Source organism: Hesperophylax consimilis, chromosome 15 (assembly GCF_061612785.1).
Source record: "Hesperophylax consimilis isolate HC1 chromosome 15, BYU_Hcon_1.0, whole genome shotgun sequence".
Lineage (NCBI taxonomy): Eukaryota > Metazoa > Arthropoda > Insecta > Trichoptera > Limnephilidae > Hesperophylax > Hesperophylax consimilis.
In genome coordinates this window covers 29236160-29258887 of record NC_142850.1, presented here as the reverse complement: position 1 = coordinate 29258887, position 22728 = coordinate 29236160, and the positions used below count along the sequence as shown (strand labels likewise).

The 22728-nt window shown below is 32.4% G+C and overlaps 1 protein-coding gene across 2 annotated transcripts in view; it reads right to left on the bottom strand.

The window, feature by feature from the left end:
• Positions 1-22728, bottom strand: part of cv-c (RhoGTPase activating protein) — a 605856-nt gene that overhangs the window by 117789 nt on the left and 465339 nt on the right. For both annotated transcript variants that reach the window (XM_089640430.1, XM_089640431.1), the window contains one exon: positions 19167-19238. In XM_089640430.1, the coding sequence (XP_089496556.1) occupies positions 19167-19238 (72 nt within the window). The remainder of the gene's footprint in view (positions 1-19166; positions 19239-22728) is intronic.

Below are 22728 nucleotides of genomic sequence, written 5' to 3'. Positions count from 1 at the left end.
TTTTTAGTTTCTTCAGCACACATATGTTCAATGTACACTATAGCTAAGAAGATTTGTAAATAAGAGGAACTTGTAAAACTTTACGTAGAATTGCTTCCCTGCTCCTTCGTGCATATTTGATGTTAGTGTTGGTTTAGATTACGGAAAGGTAAACATACATTTAACCCTTTTGCAGTATAGACAAATCTAACCACTCACGTCTTACCATTTTTTTTGCTTCCAACGTTTGTAGCAGAGTTTCCGTGGTAATATTTTTTTCTCCACCGGTATTTAAAAAAAACTGCATTTATTATCTGTTCTCCTGTTTGAAAATGATTCATATTTTCAATTCCGAAACCGATTTGAAAGCATCTTTTGTTTTTTGTCGTTACTTACACAGTATTGCAAGTTTAACGGTGGATTAATTAACTCCACTAATAATGATAAATATTCCAAAGCATGTATGTTTATGGCTAGGGGGCATTGTTGTGTAGAAGGTCAAATTGCACTAAACGTATTTTTATCTACTTATATTTTTATATAGAATTTTGATATTGCAAAGCTTTTACTCTCAATCTCTGATCGCAACGTACCACTGTTACTGTCGAAGCTGGCATTTCGTGTCGCCACGTCATGCCGGAATTTAAAGCAGTTCTCCAACTGCAGCCATCGAACAGGTGTCATTTAGCAGTCAGCTCGCTGTCCGCAAACCACCGCTGGCCGCCTCTAGTCCCTGATCCGCGATAACTCTACTACTACCTGTGACCAGTGGCGGTTTTCTCCAAGGAGCACAGTGTGTAGTAAGCTTCTAAACAATAAAAACACGGAACAAAACAAAAATTACTTCACTTTGAATGGGGCCTAACTAAAACTCCTTATTAAAAAAGTCCATAAAGTGCGGAATTCAGAACGCACCGGTTACGGTTAAATTATTCCCATGGAATACATATATGTTTTTAAAAATTAAAATACATGTAAATATAAATATATAATTAAAGTACTACAAATTAAACTTGATAACAATAAAAAATAAATGTATTCTGTCTCGTACCGTGAAAGATACATGCAAATCACTTTAAATACGACGTTTGAGTATATTTGTGCTCATCGATAGTACCGAAAGTTTCAAAAAAGCATTTTTATACTAGTTAGGAACAGGAACCGCCAGCCGTCCTTTCTCAGCAAATATTTAAAGACGTTTATCAATTCCACTTTAAATTTGGACTCGCAACTCAATCCGTCAATGTTATTTAACTTTATTTTGGTTTTGTTTATTGATTTTATTTTAGCCATCTCATTCAAGTTTACAATTATCTAATTTATTATAACTTACATATTTACATGACCACATTTTCTAATGTATTAAATTTTATTTTGATATGGCTTCTACAATCCAGCTTACATCAATTGGTGCAGACTTTATAGTTTCCGGTAGCGCACTATAATTATTGCGTATTCATACTGTTTGATGTATTGGCTTTGTCCTTTTTTGTCGTGTTCGAACACTTGTTCCGACATCGTGATCACAGCATCTACCTAACTATACTTCAACAAAATTCAGCAGATTTCACTTTCAGGTAGTTTTTATTAATCAATCAAACAACTTTGAAATTTGATTGATTTTACAATTCTTTTCTTTGAGTTTGAATTGATAATGACCACGAACCGCTACTGCCTGCAGTACTACTGGATACTTGGTACTTACTACCGGTTAGCACAACACGCACGACTACTTGACTCAAACAAGTCAAACATACGCCATTAAATCTAGCGTATCAAATTACTGATCTTTCCCCTCTTTGATATCCACCCGCTGTTACGTAACGTTAAACCAAAGGACATGCAACCGAGTGATAGTAATTGTCTTGAAAAATGTCTCAAGCTCTGCAGGCCTGGAATTTTTATTAATTTATTTATTGTGATGAAAAATCAAAGTAATTTATTTATACGACTGTAACGTGATATTAACCCTGGATATTAATACTAACGTGGGTGCATTTATCTTGGTCCAAATCTTTTCTTTAGTATGAATACCGCACAAGAGTCCCAACTGCTCCCAACCGTCTGGAGTCAGTGAGACTACGGCATCTCCACTTGGGGTAGGTTGTGAGGCTGAAGGTAGTGGGGAGGGTAGAATACATGATGTTATTTTAAATGAATGAATTGTGAAATAACACAAATTCATCAAATAAAATTTACTTGCGCACGCAGGGATTTGAACCAGCGCAGCGTTTCGGATTGCGAGTCGAGAGCCTCACCCCTCGTATACTACATATTTTATCGCTTATCCTTGAAGTGACCTCCAGGTAAGTATGGTCCTGTATATTAAATGCCTGTACAGAATATAAATAAATAATAACATATGTTCATTTTAAAGCAGCATCGCGTTCACTGGCTAATGGGATTGTGCACATAGTTATGTATTATTGGCGGATGCAATCTGCCATAAGTTGTTACAATAATCGTTTGTCCAGTCTATATTTAATAATAAATTAGAGCATTTTATATACATAATATATTATTAGTACAGCGCCCTTGTAATGATTTTTCACAAAAAAGGCGCCATGCAAATCATCCAAATATTGTTATTATTATGATTTATAGGTAGCACCTACATAAATACATAAACTACTTACAAAGACATTATGTCAGGTGATGAAAAGCCAAAGAAGATAGAGATATAGGCAGGGGGGAGGAAAAAGCGGTAAGAACACTAAGATTTACTTGGAAATGGAAATGTGCGGAAGTATGGTACATTAATACTAAAGCTTTCATTAATAGCGTTGCGACATTTCTTCCGATATTTTTAATGTTTCATAAATGAAGTCGGAATTATTCAGTAAATGAGAAACCCTGCACGCTGAAGTGGTTGCCGTCGTAAACAATGGAATAATTGCAACTAGTTGAAAACAAAGCTACCTGCGGAGTGTGGATTTCTCAAGTGCAGGCGAACATGCGTCACACCATTCGTCCAAGAAGCAAGAAGTTCAACCAAAGATAACACTATACAAAGTAACTTCAGTAGTACAGAGCCGACGTCATAATGTCTAAGGAGTTAGTTCTCAAGACATGCTTTCAGAGGCAAGACGTAAGAACATGTTAATTTCCTGTATCTACACATGTACCTAGGTATAGTAACTATTCTGCAGAAAGAAAGTTATGCAACAAAAGGATTAATCAAGTTATTGTATTCACCGTATTCGTGATACCTGCACTACATTTTGCAAACAAATAGTACACTCACCACATTTAAAAATAAATTAAAACAAAAGAAAAAATTACTCATCTCATAATGTACCATTTACAATTCTTTACCTAACTTCCACACAGGAGGCCCACAGGATTTTCAGGACACAAGGGCCCATGTCATCTTTGATGATGCTGTGTAGAGGGTCTTTTCAGGGAAAAGAAGGAGAAAGTTCTCGAAATGAAAAAGGTAGGTCAATGTCTCCAGGAGTGACGGACGTATGAATTCATCCTTCCACTTTGGTGTAAGGCGATGGGTCGAGAGAGAGTCCGGCTGGGGAGGTCAAATGGTGGGCAAATACATCCGACAAGAAGTAGACAAACTAGACAACCCCATGAACCCGAGAAATTAATCTAAAGAATGTAAACGAATTGTAAAAAAAAATCAGATACTAGTAATCAAATATTTTTTGAGGATTGAATTTTCACTAAATGCTTATTAGGTATAAATTTTTAGGCACATGGAGATTAGATTATTAATTTACTTAAAAATTAATGTAACTTTAATATTCTTATTTAAAATACTTCACTCCAAATTAGACTGTCCCGAACTCCTGGAACTTATAAACTTACATATACCCACAAGAACAACACGAAATACTTACTACTCTCTTCTACTGCAGCGTAACTACATTGTTAATTATTTAATAAATATATTTGTACAGCGCCTTTAATGTGATGTTTCACGAAGACTACGCTATATAAATATAATATAATTTGAGTAATTATAAAATATAAAATACAATTATATCATTATAATTATTCCCCGATACAGCGGGTTCACACTATGGGAAACCAATACATGTGCAATGTAAAGTTGGTGAACCAATTTCAATAATTATACAAACCCTGTTCTTAAACCTTTGATATCTCCTTGTAAACCTACGTGATAACCGTATCTTAATAATGTATGATTCCTGTATTTTTTTTTATTTCTTTCTCACGTTCATAGTTATATCTCATGCTAAAGTTACACTACCGATATTTATATAAAAATCCCCTGGGGGATAAATAATTAAACGTCAAACGTTGTTCCGAATGTAAACCCTATGAATAATTTTAAAGGTAAAAACAAGCGCACGCATTTTTAAATGAAAAAAAATTAACATTGAAAACACGTATTCACTATTTCAAATACAGCCCATTTGAAGAAAAATCTATCGAAAACATTTCTACATATTTAGGTTAAAAGTGTAGATATCTTTTAATCCGACGTCAATAATATAAAATTATTGTTTTAGTAAGCAAATGTTTCTATTCTACGATAGTGAAGCTTGGGTAATACTTAGCTACTGATGAAATAATAATATTTATGTATGTAGGTATGCGGTTTGAATACTTTCATCTTCAACATTATTATAGTTATCACTTAATAATGCCATAAAAACATTTAAAATATTTTATTTATTTATTTTTCGGAATAACTTTATTGAGTAAAACCTCAAATTGTAATATTTAAATATTGAAGACAATATTAGTGATTTCTAAACGAAAATCTGAAACAGAAAAATCAGAAAAGGAAACGGTCACATCTTCGAGTCCCAGATGTGACCGTTTCCTTTTCTGATTTTTCTGTTTCAGATTTTCGTTTAGAAATCACTAATATTGTCTTCAATATTTAAAATATTTTATGTGGTTTTGCTCTTTTGACAAAAACTGCTGAGAAAATAACCAGCAACTAAATGGAAAATTGCCATCTTTGCGTCCGAAGTCCTGTCCGTTCGCCTATTTATCCCATTGCCGATCTCAAGTCACCGCAAACCGCGGGATTTTCTCAATGGTGAGATATTTATTTGATTGCAGTAAATACCAACAACCAGTATTAAGTACGCGTTCTTCTTTGAATGACAACTAAATGTGAACGGAGTCCGCAATCCTCAACCCGTCAAGCTGGAGAGGTGGCCATCTTGGCTTTTTTGCCGCATTTTTCTTTCAGTGCTTGTGGTACCAGTGGCGTGCAGTAAATAAAAGCTGAAAAGCCATGACTATCTTTATTTGTCTAGATATCTGGAAAAAAGTAATTTTTCAATAAAGTTCTTACAAATATCATCATCGGTCTACCGTAATAAATTGTTTCTGCTAGACAATTTTCTAATTTTTAGTTGCAATTTGCCTTGAGCGCCGTATTCTTCATAAATTATGAATAATATTGAACAACACTTAAAAAGCTACAACCCACCGTGGTTCAAGGAGCAACGCACGTCACTGTCTAGTACCTACTTCAACTAAGAGACAGAACGGTTCTCTTCTTGAAAGAATGAAGACTTGTAGGTAGGTACTTACCTGAACGAATATGGGAAGAATAAAAAAGCTGTTTCATTGTATTATAGTGATGTGGCTTCGAATCAAATGATTTTATCGCGACTTCAAGTTAAATTAAATCCAGTCATTTGCCAAAATGAATCAAATGATCTGTGGTCTGGAAAGGGTTTCGGCATTTAATGATACGAAAAATTAAATTAAGTTTAGTCTTGTATTTTTCAGATTAAAGTGAAACATAATTTGAAATGCGTATTTATGTTAACAATAATAATAATTCTAGCTTTTGAATGTCTAATTTTCGTAAGTCAATTAAAATTGAAGGATCAATCATCAATTTTGTATTTTGTATTTGGAAAAACTCCGCCCACTTTTACCCCTCCCCGCTTCTTCCACTATTCAATCGTAATCTATATTTAATTTTTGACTTTAGTATATACTTGCTCCTGAAGATGTAAACATTGTTCATGAAACATGTAGAGGTTTATATATTAAAAGTGATGTAAACAAAGTTATTATGTGTATTATTCTAATAAATAATGACATCACAAAGTGATAAGCTTTCAGAAGAAATTTTCTTCGAAAAATTAACAATATTTGCTCAAAGCCAAAAGATATCAATATTTAAGAGTCACTTTTATTAATTACGTACATATACTTTCAATAAGAAAAACGACAGCCTATTTCCCAGGCAAGATGAATTAATTTAATCGATCGTTTTCTGAAACTTACATTTCCACCGACTTGGAGAGAATTTAAAAGCTGGTATTCGCGCTTATTTCCACAACGCAACAGCAAGTGTGTCAACAAAATGGCCGCCTGCCCTTAAATGGAAAAGTATCCAGTAGCACTTACACGGATATTTTTTCATGAATCATATAACGTATTTACTAAAGAACATGCTCAATGTTCATTGCTCGAACGTAAGTACGAGGAATCAAATAATATATTATATTTAAAATACATCAGAGTAATGAATAATTAGAATTTAAAACATTCAGCGTGAGTTCGAATTAATTAAAACACAACAAGAATTTATGATTTATTTAATGCAGCTTGGTTTTTAATAATCCCTGTTTTAACGAAAAATTTTCATTGCGTGCTTTTTACTTTGATACAGTTTACTAATCTACCCACCAGATTCGGGATTTAATCCAATAATATTGACTAATATACCATGATAAGAGTCCTATTAAATTAATATTTTTTAAGTATAAACGGCAACACTCATTTCACATGTTTTTTATAAATTTTTATTTGCTTTTGAAGGTAAAATTTTGTTTAAGAAGTGGTTAAAAATATCAATTAAACAATATAACAAATCACGGATAAACGTCTTTTAAACGTTTGATCATTTCAACGATCCTTCTACATTTTATGAAACTCCGTAGATCTTCAATCCATTAATTTGTACAGAATTGGACCATACTAAAACTAATTTTTAAACCAAACCGTTTCGTTAATAATAACTCTTCAAACTAGATTACGTAGAAAAAACAAGTTTAAGATGATTTTTCTAAGAAACCACCGTAATATATCGCAGTCACACACAAAGATCCATAGTTTTCTAAAGATTGTTAGTAATTACCTGGAAATACCTTCTCTTACCTTTTAAATAATTGACCTTTACATTTATGCCTTACACATTGTTTTATAGTGGTCAGAATTGATTGGCAAGATAGTTTCCAGGAAGGACATTGCATAAATCCCAATACTGAGAAGGAAATCGCTCAACAGAGCACCTACTCAACTAATGAATTAGTTCATTGATGATATTTCCAACAAATCATTAGGTACTTGATATCTTCGTACAAAGCAGTTCAGCTACAGAAATTTCTTCTGATCCGATGAATTATTTATTAACAATCGACATCATTATGTATTCCGTGCTAAGGTGACATAAACGCAACATGACATGTTATGAGACAAAGGTAGATGAGAAATGATTCTCGGGAAAGTAGTTTTGTATTGGTATATACAATTTCATGTCAATTTGTTATTCAACAGGAAACCAGTCGAGTCCACGACGCGACGCTTTGATTTTCTTAAGCATGTACATAAATTTTCCAGTGACAGGGATGTCACGTGTTATATCGCAACTATTATATTACGTGAAAATTTTAGCACATGAATATGTCCCAAGTACTTTACAGATGTAATTATTATTAAGAATTAAAGATTGTGTATTTGAAGCTATCTACAAAAAATCAGGCAAAAGAGAATTGACGGATTAGCAATGTAAAAAAAAAACAATCTGGAAAAAGTCTTAGTTTTAAAACATTGTATTACTTATATTGTAGAGACGTTGAACATTTGAAAGGCCAAAAGAATTTATAAAAAATAATCAATGTGAAAAAATTATATAAGAATAATATTTCCAGGATAATTTTTCTCTGCCTTTTTTATGACTTCAAAAGACTCGTGCTCTGATTCCACCAAAACCTCGTTCTGGGTTGTGAAATCTGTGGGATTTACATTTTCTGCTCTGTTACATTCGTGAAGTGACGAATGGAGACGGTATTGTGTCTGCAGCGAATTTTTTGCTACGCAATGAAATACAACTGACAGGTACTTCTGAGAAACGGGATTTGAATATACATGGCTTGCAAATCAAATTTAATACAGATAATACGCATATTTTAATATTTTATTCGAATATATATTTTTGCTTATTAGGTTCATTAAACATGCCAGTCAATGTTTCAACACTCCAACCTGGCAGAGCCGATTATAATCAATGTTTATTATGTTTTAGTGTCGCATCGGAGTCAAAACCGCAAATCTTTCGATACAAAATTAAACGCGAACACCAACCAGTACGCCAAGAGGCCGTCAGTCTAAGCATTATTAGCTAGAGAACTGATTCGTGCTAAAAGGGACTCAGAGGGAATCATTTAATTTGTTCAAAAAATTCTTCACTTTATCAGATATTCAATACCGCGAAGATTCGAGAATTCGGCGTTTATTATTTGTAGCATAAAAGAAAATCGTCTACTTGCCGTTGAACCCTAGTGCATTTTGCGTAGCATTTTTTCAGAAGAGTGTCCAGTATTTACGACAGATGTTAACAGGCGATAGAGACTGCAATAAAACATCGCATAATGTGTATTTTATTGCATGCTGCGATCATGGTGGGTGGCCGATACTAATTTATAGTTTCTATGTATTTTGTATCGCATTTAAAATTGACACAATATTATTTTATAATATGACGATAAATTTTTCGAATCGCGTTAAAAGAAAGGCACTTAGGTACAATGCAATGCAGAAGTAAGAACGGGGAAGTGAATCTGTATTGAGTAAAATAAAAAGGTGATATTTTATGTCTAATAATTAATAAAATTTCTTCGGGTGAGCTCTCTTGTCGGATGTTGGCTATCATCAGGGCAATCTTTCTCCGCAGGCCGAATCCAGAAGACGCCGCATTCCACACACATATAATTCTTAAGTTTCAAGCTCTTAAAAATATATTTTATTTTGGAAGATCTAATCATTGAAAAGTAATTATACGAAATATCCTCGATATAAAAAAATGGCAAAGTTTGCCCCGAAAACCATAAAAATCGTGTTCTGTTATTTAACATGTTATAGTCATGCAATTTTTCGCAGTTTCTTTTAAATGTTACTTACGACAGTTGTCGAGAGATTTTTGGTTTACCTTGTAAAGTTTTGTTTCATTTAATATTTTCACAACAGTCGCTTACCCAAATTAATTTTAATTGTTTTAGCGCGCTCCATTCAACATTCTAATAGTATCATTTTAACTCCAGTAATCTTCTTCATCTTTTTGAATGCTTAACACAGAGCCTTAAGGTAGATACCCAGCAGGTAACTGATATTAGGAAAACTTTAGAATTCCGATAACATCGAATGGCGTCCTTGGTTATAAAGAAATACCGATAGTTGAGATGGGAGAATAATAATAATACTTGGATGACTTGTATAGCGCCGTTTTTGTGCAAAAACACCTCAAGGGGACTGTACAAACTTATAATACATTTCTACAGTGATCTATGTTATTACTTAACTATTTATGGAGAAAATATACAGTACACACTTACCTGGTAGGTCACTTGAGATTAACACTTAATTAACATTTTCAAATTGTTTATTGGCGAAATTTAGATACAGGATTTAGGACTTAATTGAAAAATTGAATATAACTGGACTTTTTCTTAGGAATGGTATATTTAATTTAATTTAATTTAAGAGTACATAAAGATACTATTTAAAGAGAACTACATAAAGATTGCTCACTGTTTGCCTCAGATGGTTCAGAGGTGAGAAACGTCCAGAATCGGGAAAAGTGGGCTACAAGAAGTTTATTGTTCTAATAACATAAATGTAATACATATAACAGGTACCTAACACAATAAAAGCTCTCACATTTCCAGATGATACCGTCTGTACGATTTCCATCGAATTGAAAGAATCGTGATTATATTACCGAAATATCGCGAGGGGATGAAAAAAATCATACATGACGATAATTAAATGAGATCTACCCACATTTTCGTACGTAAGTTGATGCCACAATAATTCTTAGAAGAGATAATATTTCATTGATTTCATTGTGATAAATTTATTGAAAATGTGTCAGACAATAGGCAGTACTTTTGGAAGGAAAATAAAATCGTTAATTTATTTGCCTAATAGTATTTCTATTAGGCAAAATATTTCTTTGACATATAAGAAAATGTATTTGAAAGTAAAAAGTATTTAAGATGAGTCAATTAGATTCTTTCTAAACTTTAAAGAATGTGTATGAATAATACAGGTGCTAAATTTGTATTGCTTTGAAAAAGTGCGTTCCAAGAAAATGTTTAAAATGTTTGAACAAAATTCCAGTTCATTTTTTTAAACAGATGATAACAAATAGCTTACATTTAGTGTTGGAATAACTTGGTGAGCAAAACCTCAAATTGTAATATTTATTTTATTAAAGACAGTATTAGCGATTCTTAAACGAAAATTTGATAAAGAAAAATCAGAAAAAACATATCATATTCATATCTAGGAATTCAATCCAGGACCTTCGGCCTTGACGGATTTTTCTGTTTTAAATTTTTGTTTAAGAATCGCTAATGTTATCTTAATTAAGTATAATAAACAATTATTTGTATATTTTGTGTAAATACATCTAAATTCACCACCTGAAAAATGAATTAATGATAACAAGGCGATGCACCACGTCGGTTAACATTCGGATTCGGACCACTAACAATAACACACCTTAGTGTGTTATTGTTGGTGGCAATAAGGTTGAAAATCCCACTTAACACCAACCGCCTCATTCGATTTATGCACAAAAAAACATCGCCAAAAACCGCGTTTTATTTTATTTTGTGAGGTTCAGGCACTAAGATTAAAATGCTTTCCGATCATTTTCTAAAGAACTTATTTTGCCACATTATACAATAAAAACACAAACGCAAATGTTCGTAAGTAGGAAATTTATAAATTTATATTATGAAATTTATTTATATAATATTTTATTTAGTATTACTTATTATTGCGCAGTACTTATTTCGAAAGATTATCGCGTAATTACTTTTCTTCGAATGGTGAAGGAGAGTTATTGGGGGTCAAAACGGTTACTGATGCTTTTCCGCTGGTCGAGAATGAGAGTCACTTGTTACCTCCTGGAAAGTAGTTAAATCTACGACATATTCTGCACTGTGTATTTGTTCGCATTCACACAAATCAGAAAATAACCCGTAATAAATTTACGACACGTACAGACATTATTTTAAATGTTAACTGCGGATAAGTCTGGGACAAAAAAGCGTTAGATAATAATTTATCACCTGACATTTACTATTAGCTTGCAATCTGTAATTGTGATTAGTTGATTGGGTAATTGTTACAAAAAATATAAATGCCATCTATGTTGCTCTTAACAAATGTGCGGTATTTTCTGATTAAAATCAAATAATAAATCGAAACGAGAAAAGCTTAATAAATGAGTTAATACAGATTCCTCCATGGCAAATCACACGAGTAGGCAGATAAACCAGATGTTCGCGTTACATAACGCATTTGCAATGATCATTCTCTCAATTTCACGTGAGAAAAAACCTTTATCGCATCTGTGTACAGCTTCCATTGAATTAATTGGCGATACATCAACCTTTTATGGAGGCTCTGAATACAAAATAAGCATAGAATTAATAATGAGACGTGGAACATGCCCGCATTAAAAAAAAATTAACAATTTTTATTGGAAATATGTTCAATATTTTCCTTTGAATTTTATACACGCGAAGTATTTTAATACTCAGTTTTACCTTTTAATACCCTTAGAAAGTGAATGATAAATAATATAATGGGAAAATAATAAATAAATATTTGTAAGAAGTTATTACACATATTTAAAATAAGGTTATGGCCAACCAAATATATATTTTTACCTTTTGATAAACCCCAATGAAACATACTAATTTCGGTTGTCGGTGCATGCATGCGTGATGTGAATGTATTCAGCGTAATGCGTAAAATTATTCACGTTCAATGAAATTTTTATTTTGTAAATTGGATATGAATATGAATTTGGTAGTATGATTTATTTTTCATAATAATTATTATTATTCTATATTTGAAACAAATTTCTTTTGTTCATATTTTTACAGATCTATAAATCTGAATAATTGTTTTTAAAGTGTACTAACGATGTTTATTCGAATGGCAAATTCATGATGGTCCCAAATAAAGTATTTTCATTGTTATTTATAAAATTACGATAGTGAAGGTATTTTTGTTTTATTTTTATGTTGACCAATACATTTTCGACAACGATTTAAAATGTACCATTTTAGATTTGCCCCCTAAACGACACGATCGTTTATATTCAAAACATTCAGAAACATTTGTACACGGTTGACATTTGTCACATGAGAACGGGTCGCTTCTACGATTCGTTCTTAAGTTCAACAGCTCGGCTGTGGAACGAACTGCCGGCCTCTGTGTTTCCTCCCTCCTACAACATGGGACTCTTCAAGACCCATGTTCACTCCTTCCTCTCCACAAAAAGACCCTCCACACAGCATCCCCAAAGATGACATAGGCCCCGAGGGAAATTATTTTCTTCGGGGCCTCCTGTGTGGAGTTAATATAAAAATAAAAATAAATCGTGAATTCGGCGGCGTTGACGTCACGCCGGGGAACATTGGTGATAGACTTCTTATCAGCCAATGGCGGTTTCTATGTCATAATCACTATGTAACCAGTTAGAAGCATTTTAGACTGTGAGGTTGAAGATATTTTTTTATAATTTATAATTTTAATATATATGGACGGTAGTTTTAATAACCAAATTTGATTTAATATTAAATTTTAGATTTTTTTAGTACCACGATTTCATCACGACAACCTCGGTAACAAGACAACTTAACACAATGACAATTCAACAAATTCTATTTTTTTCAATATATATACATATTTATTTATTTATTACACGCCCTAGTGGGCTTTTCTTTAAAAAATACAAGCATTTTGTATCAGAGTAAACACTTAAAAATTAATACAATAAAGAAGAATGTAAACATAATGGCAAAAATGCATCCTCACGCATATAATTGAGTTAAAAAGATTTAACAAAACAAAATAGTAGAAGTGGAGAAGTTATATGGGTACATAGGTCTATTTGTGTCAAAATAAAAGTGATATAATATAGTATAAAACATTTATACTGATTAGTTTTCAAATGAAATATATCACCCAGATCAAAATATTTGTTTCCGAGATTGTCAAGTCTCGGAATCGGAGAATTTTATTTATAATACACATATGTATTGAATTCTTTACTCTTTTCACAAAAAAGGTTAAATAAATTAATTATAAACTACGTAGGTTAGGTTAGTTTTTTCATCGCTTTTAATGACATAATAAATATATCACTTTTTAAAGGTATGTTGAATTGTCATTGTGTCGAGTTATCATGGAACCCACAACACCAATGCACATAAAATGGAAAAAAATATAGGCATTTAAATTAAAAAATCGTTTAAAAATAATTAATTTAGAAACGAACAAATTTATATAAGTATTTTTTTTCTATTAGGTACCTACCGACAACAGAGTTATGAAGATTAATTTAAATGTGACCATTATAATAGATTTTTTAAAAATATTCGCCTATTCCCTTGGAGTATACATATTAAGATGGCTGAGAATTTATAAAACTTTTAAATTAAATTTTTTTTTAAAAGATGGAATTATTATATGCATGGTTTGTATGAGACGTCCTTTGCAGGGGTTGGCTAGGTAGGTACTGGGTAGGTACAGGGTAGGTACTGAATCTAGGTAGGGAGGGATAATGATTGAGACGTATATTCACAGATGGTGCTCGGCCCGATACGTCGCCGCCAGTCAACTTTTTGATCGAGTTATCAGTAATTCAATTTATTCCGTTTGGCGAAATTTTCTACGTCATTACCTCCGGATCACTTTGGTGACATCCAACTAACGAGTTTTTGAAAACCGAAAGTTTTAAACAATGCCAGACTAGACGATTTGGCGAAGGCAACTCGACTTAAGAAAATAGTGAGCTTCGCCTAGTAGTGATTTTATAAAAGGTAGATTAGCCGAAATGAACCAATATCAGGGACCCCCTCATTAAGTACTCTTGAAGAAATATTTCACAAAAAGGCGCCATAAAAGTAATCCAAGAAAATTATTATTTATATAGGCATAAAGCTAAGCCACAGTACATATGTATGGTAGAAATTTTCCCGGGTATTTTCATTTTTATAAAACAGGTTATATGATATATGAATAAAAAAGTCGAATGCTATGTATAAAAATGTTATTCGGTATGTATAAAACATGTTATATGATATGCATAAAACAAGTCATATATTATGTATAAAAATGTTATAAGATATGTATAAAACATGTTATATGCTATGTAAAAAACTTATTATATGCCATGTAAAAAAAATGTTATACGTAATGCATAAAACATGTTACATGCTACGATTTCTATTTATTATATATGTCATACGTTATATATAAAACGTGTTATATGTTATGTTAATGTTTTATAAAAATAAATATTTTCTATACAGATGGTTTAATACGATATTCGCATATATTTAAGCTAATTACCCTAAAATTTGATCAATGAAAACACACAACAACTTCAATAGATGAAGTGTTGAAAATAGGCATATCAAATTAATGGTGACAGGATAAATCATCACAATGATAATTCATCACATCTTTAAAAAGTTATATAAAGTCATGGAAAGTGATGAAACAAAAACTTTATTAACTGGGTTAAATAGGTTAGGTTGGGTTAGGTTAGGTTAGGTTAGGTTGGGTTAAAATTATTTTTTTCATCGTTTCTAATGACTTTATATCACTTTTTAAAAGTGTGTTGAATTGTCACTGTGTTGAGTTAGCATGGAACCCAAATTAATATAGCCGATATTTGAAAAATGGATTGAACAGATATGACAATATTTCAGTTTTATCCGGACAGTTAAAAGGATCAAAATTTTAGGTTAGCAATTCTATAATAAGGTTAAAATTATTTATTGGTGTTCAATAAAATGCAACACTCAACATCATCAGTCATCACCCCCCATAACATAAGGGCGTCCATAGTATGGCGGTTGAAATTACATTCAAAACGTATCATCCAATGTAAATTTTCTTTTTAATAAAAAAAAAACACAATTGAAGTACGTTGTCAATGTTGTCATTAGCTCAATAATATTCTTCGACACCGTTTCAAAAGTCCATAAAGCCGGACATTAAAATTCAATCAAAGCCTTCAAACCCAACCTTTGGGTTCAAAGCCATTAATCACGCGGGTTATTCAATTTCCCTACTAATTGCCTTCGTTATATTTAATCACTTTTTATTAATCATCTCCGGTAAACGTCCATCAGTTGGAAATTAAGTACCATGCGTGCTCGTTTGAAAACAGTAATATTAAAAAAAAATCATTTTTTTACTGTTACGTACCTGTAGAATCTCAAATTGACCAAGTTAACTTAACGAGGCCTTGAACAATTAAGAAAAAAATTAATAACCTTTACCTTTCATCGCCCTTCAACATTCTCAATATTTAGAAGCACTTTTAAAATCAGAGTAAAGAATCAGAAGGACGCACGGAGAAAATCGAATATGTTTTTTAATCAAGAAACTGTTAAAAGTGTGACTGCATGACCTTTTCGCAATAAAATATTAGTCATTCAGAAGATATCTGTACACATGTCCACGCAGGTGGCCTTGCCCGAATAAATATAATGGACGAGATGAGAACATATTATTAATTTTTTTCGGAATAACTTTATTGAGTTAAACCTCAAATTGTAATATTTAATTATTGAAGACAATATTAGCGATTTCTAAACGAAAATCTGAAGCAGAAAAATCAGAAAAGGATACTGTCACATCTAGGACATCTAGAGCGGTGTCCCGGAAAGACAAGGGTCCTGGGTTCGAGTCATTATAACCTGTAAAAAATAACTATACCGAGCAGAACTTTTAAGAATTTTATTTGATATGTCCAGTAATAAATTAAGATAAAAAAAACGCACAATTTCTTACCAATTTCATTTTGCTTGATTTTAAATTCAGATTATTTTAATTTATTTGAAGAAAATAAGTCGTAATATCGAATGTAGGATTTTTTCAATATTTTGAAAAGCAACAAATGTAAGCTTCTGATTTTTTATGTGGAAAAAATATCTTAATTCGAAAACTTTTTTGCTAACGGTTGCGTGAGAAACGCCCCCTTCATAATTTCTCTTAGTTGTTGAAAACAAAGTGAAAATAAAAAAAAAGTTTTAATAACTTATTCCAACTAAGACTGTTTTTTTTATAAAAAAATTAAGCGATACGGAAAGTCGTATTTACTCTTAACAAACAAAGTTAGTAAGCTTCCGTATAAAATGTGAGATTTTCCAGGGATACAAGTAATTAAACTTTGATAATGGTGATAGAAATTACATTATTTACGAGTTGATAAAGTCGTTAGCAACTTCCGGAAACGAGATCGCAGTATTGACGTGGTTGGGTTACAGATTTTAAATTACATGCACGATGTGTATGGCAGATTTTATAGGTAATCAATATTATATTAACTTATATTGGTTCTAATAGACCAAACATATTGAACAGGAGCGAACTGACAACCATATTAGACAAAGGAAAAAAAACCTCATACATGAAAATGAAATATGTTATTGCTCGTCTCGGAGATATTCAGAGCTATATGCATGTTATATTAATGCTATAGGCAATTTTCAATGCGTAAGCAGTTTGTGCATTTAATTTTAGTAATCCCCCGACGTGATTGATAAGGTGCACAGAGCGCCTAACGCCTAGACCCAGATGTCCTTATCTGACCCCAAGAAGTTTGTGTAGGCCTACATTTGTCATGTGTTAATCCTAATAAGCTTTCGAAAGGTGAGCTTTGGGGTCATGCATTTGTAGGTTAACCCAAGTACTTCAAGCTCGCACATAAGTCATGGAGCTTTAAAATATCAAACATGAAAATAACAAAATTTATTATTTTCATTAAAATGGCGACCCCAAAGTGAATCTGAAATTATTGAATAACCGACTAAACAGTTTAAAAAAGTCATTATTCGTTTGTTAAATAAATATTATTTATGTGTTCAATAATAAAATATGATACATACTTTTATTCTCGTGTGATGCCGGGTTGCAAGTACCTACCAAAGTCTTTATTGACTTTGATTCTAGTAAGATAGCTGAGAAAAGCGCTGCAGATGAAAATTCCATACTATTGATTCGAATAAACGCACTTGTACATTATACTGTATACATAGATTGACGTTTGTACGACTTAATAACAGAGTAACTACATATTTTTCTGATATATAATGGTCCATAGTCTATAGAAGTATTAAGTACATAAATAATTAATAAGAGCGGTTAACAATTTGGTCCCATCGTACATCGGTCCACTGGGAAATTCTCTGTAACCAGTTGGGGTGATTCGTACCTGAACATGAGTTGTTTTCGATATTAGAACAATGGTGGACGAACGTGAACATTCTAACTGAAACAGGAATAAACCATATTGCTATCGGGCGATACATCCATTTCACCTGAAGTTCTCTAATAAATAATTTAAAATAGGTATGTCATACTATACGTGACATATTTTATTATGATGTGATAAAATTGATAGAAGGAAGAATGTGTTTAGTAAATGCATAATAATTAAGCTGTAACATATTAAATCTGGTGTCCTTTTTGGTTTCGGTTTGGTATTTTATTTAGTATGCTTAATATATTTTTACAAGCAGATAAAAACCCACAGCCGCGGTATGAAAACGTCAATGGTTCTTTTCGAAAATAACAGAGGGCGCCACTTCCGTTCACAATAAACCTAAACTGTACAGTCATTAAGATTTATTTTTATTTTTATAGTGAATACCTCACAAGAGTCCCAACTGCTCCCGTCTGGAGCCAGTGAGACTATGGCATCCCCAATTGGGGGATGTTGTGAGGCTGAAGGTAAGTGGGGAAGGGAAAGAGGAAGGTGGGGAAGTACCTGGCTATTCAGATCTAGTCACTAAAACGGCTAAAGCCATTTGGAGCAACGTTTCAATTCTGAATGGTGGTCTTACACCAGGGCGATACTGGTAGTATCTTCCACTCTGGAACGTGCCGCAAATATACTATATATTATTTTAATTAATTAATTGTGAAATAACACAAATTAATCAAATAAAATTTATTTGCGCACGCCGGGATCGAACCCGCGACCTTCGGAATGGCAGTCCAATGCGTTACCACTGGACTATGCCGGCCGTCAAAAATAATAATAGTATCCGATTACCCAGTTAAATTTTATATTTTTATGGACAACACTAGTCGAAATGTTGTTCTGAGTTTCAAATCGCCTGTAACTACACTGCCAAAGGTAAAATATTGTCAAACTGGGATTAAGGAATTTAAAGCTCTGCATTTTCACTATATATGGAAATATAAACAAAGAAGTTTTTATGAATGATAAAAACAATGGCATCTAGTCTTCACAGACAATAGATAAGCAGAAATCAAATAGCGAAAGAGTGCATCTAAAGAGTTTTTAAATAAGTTGTCGCAATGTGGCATAACACACTTTGAAAATTGTACTGAAGACCGGAAATAGCTGTCACAATAATACAAAATAAAATGTTGTAGAACTTAATAAAAGCACTATCAAACTTGATATACTTTTAAATTAACAAAAAGAAACAGTTGGAAAAATGGATTAAACTTTTACAAAATATCCCATAAAATTATTTGACACGTCATACTTTGATAAGACAGTGTAGCCGCAGGAGTGCGAAATAAAATATAGTTATTTAGTTTACCTGTACTGTGCGTTAGTCCTGCGTAAAATCTGGTTCAATGAACTCAAATTGGCTAAGATTTTATTATAAAATTGTAACTGTATGTAAAGAATTTGGACAAGTGATCAAGCGCCTACCTAACTATAATATAATGATTTAACAGAAAATAATTTTAACAGTGGAATTTTGAAAATCGGTACTGATTATATAACATCCCTAAATCAAACTTCTATGGCACACAACTGGGTATAGTTCAACGCAGGAAAATCTTACAATTCACACATAAATAAAATGCTATTTCTAGCCTATGCCAATCTATTTACATTGCACAATTTTTGAATAAGAATGAAAATGACTTACCTTCATACATCTGTGCATACTGGGGAAAACCTGCTGCCCTGAGCCACTTGCAAGCTTCTGCAGCTTCGATTTCTGAAAAAGAAATAAAATAACATCAGTATTCGCAATACGCTGATATTCATCTCTATAAGTTTTACCGGAAGCGATATTCCCATAGGTGGAATTTCCTTAAGAAATGCCAAATATATATTTAGTTTATCAATACAATCTACGATGCAAAATTTATGTTAATTAGATATAGAATAATGAGGGTCGAAAGTCGATTAAGTAATTCAAATACTTGAGTCGGCGATGTCAGAGGAGGAATAAAACGAGAGAATGAAGCAATGGGCGTGTGCATCAGTGGGCTGGTATTCTATAATCCCCACTGGGTTAAGTTATGAGGCTAAAAGTATCGGGGAAGGGAATCAGATGGGAAAGAATTAGGTTGGGAGGAACATTTGTAAATTTGGGAGGAGGGTATGGGTACCGCCGCCCCGAAAACTATTTATTGGATAACCAACACCTCTGCCATTGGTCACCGTAAGTAGTTCGCTACGTTTGGTAGCAGAGATTCCCGGGTTAATGTGGTGAAGTTTGTCCAGTGAAGTTTGTTGGCGACTGCGCGGTAGGCCAGATCGCGAGAGACTGGTTAATAATAATAACATGGCATTTATATAGCGCAGTTTAGTGTCATTTAACTTCAAGTGCGCTTAACTACTCATATAACAAACTTAAAAAATGGTAATTAAGTATTAGTGGTTCTTAAAATTATCTCTACAGTGTGCCTTACTCAATACAGATCTAATGTTATAACACTAAATACAATGTTTATACAAAGTGATGACAAAACTTAGAATAACAATAACAGCAAGACAGGACAAAACAAGAATATTAAAACTATAACATAATATAAAACAGGAGGCAGTTTGTGCTCAGAAATGAGAATTTTCTGAGCAGACACTTTAAAAAGGTACAATAAGGAGACAACCGAAACCAAACAATTACCGGAAGTTTTAGAATATGGTTTATTACAAAATATTGAGAGGAAGTTAAAATTTATGAATGGTAAGATTTTTTAAATAATTTTGTTTTTAAAGCCCGTTTAAATTCAGCCAAATTCTGGATATTAGTAAGAGCTGAGGGAAATCTATTCCAGATGAGCGGTCCTGTTACACTAAAAGTACATCATAGTAAACGGCTCGATTTGACCTAGAAAGTTCGATTATACGATTACTAACATCTAGATCTGCTGACCTTAGAGTAAGCTGTCTATTGCTTAAGTTTTGTCGGATACATAGTTCCGATATATAGGCTGGCGCATTTCCTTGCAATGTTTTGAAGGTCATTAAGCAGATCTCAAACTCTATTCTTTCAAGGCATCGAAGCCAGTGGTTATACTGCAGCAGGATTCTCTCAGAAAATCGCCTTGCACCACGGTGGGAGAGAGAGATTCATACGTGCGTCACTCCTGGACATACTGACCCATGATTCCTACTCACCCCTCTTTTTTCCTTCCCAGAACTACTTCAACTTCCTTTCTTCAAAACCATTTTAAAGAGTACACTTTCAATATATTTCTGGACACCTATAGTACTGAAATTTTCAAAAATTACCCTATTTCCCTTCAAATGCCCAAAGATACATACTGGGTGCGTAACGCCGTTTATCAATTCCGTTTATATTTAGACTTGCTATTCAAAATGTATCTTTTGTTTTCAGCCTCCAAAGAAAAATAAAATTACTTCATATTTTTATTCACCCAGTACACCACCACATAAGCAAGGGTCTCTTTAAAATGATTTACCCGTACCTTGTTACTAAAAATGGATAAAGTTTTTCTTGAACCCTTTTCAAACAACCTTCAAAATTGTATTACTTTTGTATTTCATTTTAGAAGTATGTTTTATATTTTATGGGCTAAATGTATTTTTTAAACTTAAACTTAAACTTAACTTCTTGAAAACATTTTCTTTGTTTTGTGATAATAGGCAAACGTCGATAACGATGTTTGATGGATGGAATCATAAGGATTTATTCCGCAAATGGGAACAATTTTTAACAACGGGCTTTACTTTGTCATTTCATTTCCATTGACCTACATACGTACATACGAACAATGCTTAAAAATCGTCCTTGACGATTGAAGGTGTGAACCTTGTGTAAATATCAATAACACAATATGAAAACATACGGAAAGAGAATTAACATTTTTATTAAGTCACGAGGCCGTTTACGTGATTCAAAATATTAAAACCATCAATTCTGCCGAATTTCTCCTTCGAAAGTTTTCTTTTTTCTTTTCATCAAGAAAGAAAAGAGGTACTGCCACCTATTTAGTGGTTAAACCATAACTTACATTACTAAACACTTATTACACCAAACTAGCTAGTTCACTACATTGGTGTAGAAATACTAAAAAAGATAAATTTTTCACTATTTTGTTCGTATGCCATTCACTATGTATTTTTTTAAAATATAAATTATGTATTTTTAAAGAATAAATTGTGTAAATACTTTTTCTAAATAAAAAGTGAAATTACATTTTTTTTATCGAAAAAAAACACAATCTGTTGTATTGCACAGATGGATAATTTTTTTTTTTAAACATAAGTAACAGAATATAGAGGAAGAAAGTCGCATATAGGTACTATGGCATTCACACGTTTTCTTATTCTTTAGTTAGGGGAAAATTATTTTAGTGCATGTATATATTTTTTATCATTTGTTTGCAGTTTCAGTTCATTTGGTAATGAATTTTATGAAATTATTAGAGAAAAACTATTTAACAAGTGGAATACAGGGTGTCCGGGGGTAAAGTGCACTAACTTCGGGGTTTGAACCTACATGAGTTTAGAAACAGAAAAGAAAGATAACTTTCTTAGAAATTCCAACGTTTTAAGGTAGTTTTTAGGGTTCCATGATAACTCAACCCAGTGACAATTCAACACACCTTTAAAAAGTGATATAAAGTCATTAAAACAATGAAAAAAAAAAATAACCAAACCCAACCTAACCTAACCTACTTAACCCAGTTAATAAAGTTTTTGTTTCATCATTTTCCATGACTTTATATAACTTTTTAAAGATATGATGAATTGTCATTTTGATGATTTATCCGGTCACCAGTTTTTAGGTAAACAAGTGAACTGTTTGAATGGGAAAATAAATATTCTTTTTCACTTCTACCATCACATAGAATCACTTACCAAAATTAGTGCACTTTACCCCCAGACACCATATATATGAGATTTGAACACAACTCTTTAATGGAATCGTTAGCTCGTAGTCGGAAGAAGAAGAGAGTATACTACATTATTGTAGTTATCTATGTTTAATTAATAATATTATAGGTACTTGTATTATGTGCTGTAGTAAGTTCATCGCTGGGAGAAATTAAAAAATAATTATATCGCATGGTTGGTAAATATGACATAAATGTAGTAGTAGTTACTACGTTTCTAAAATAATGTAATTAGTAATACATAATATTATGTATATTTTTGAAACTGTCAGTTATGGATAGAGTACATGATGGTTGAGAAACGATTCAATACGGCGATGTTACGAGTGATGCGATAAA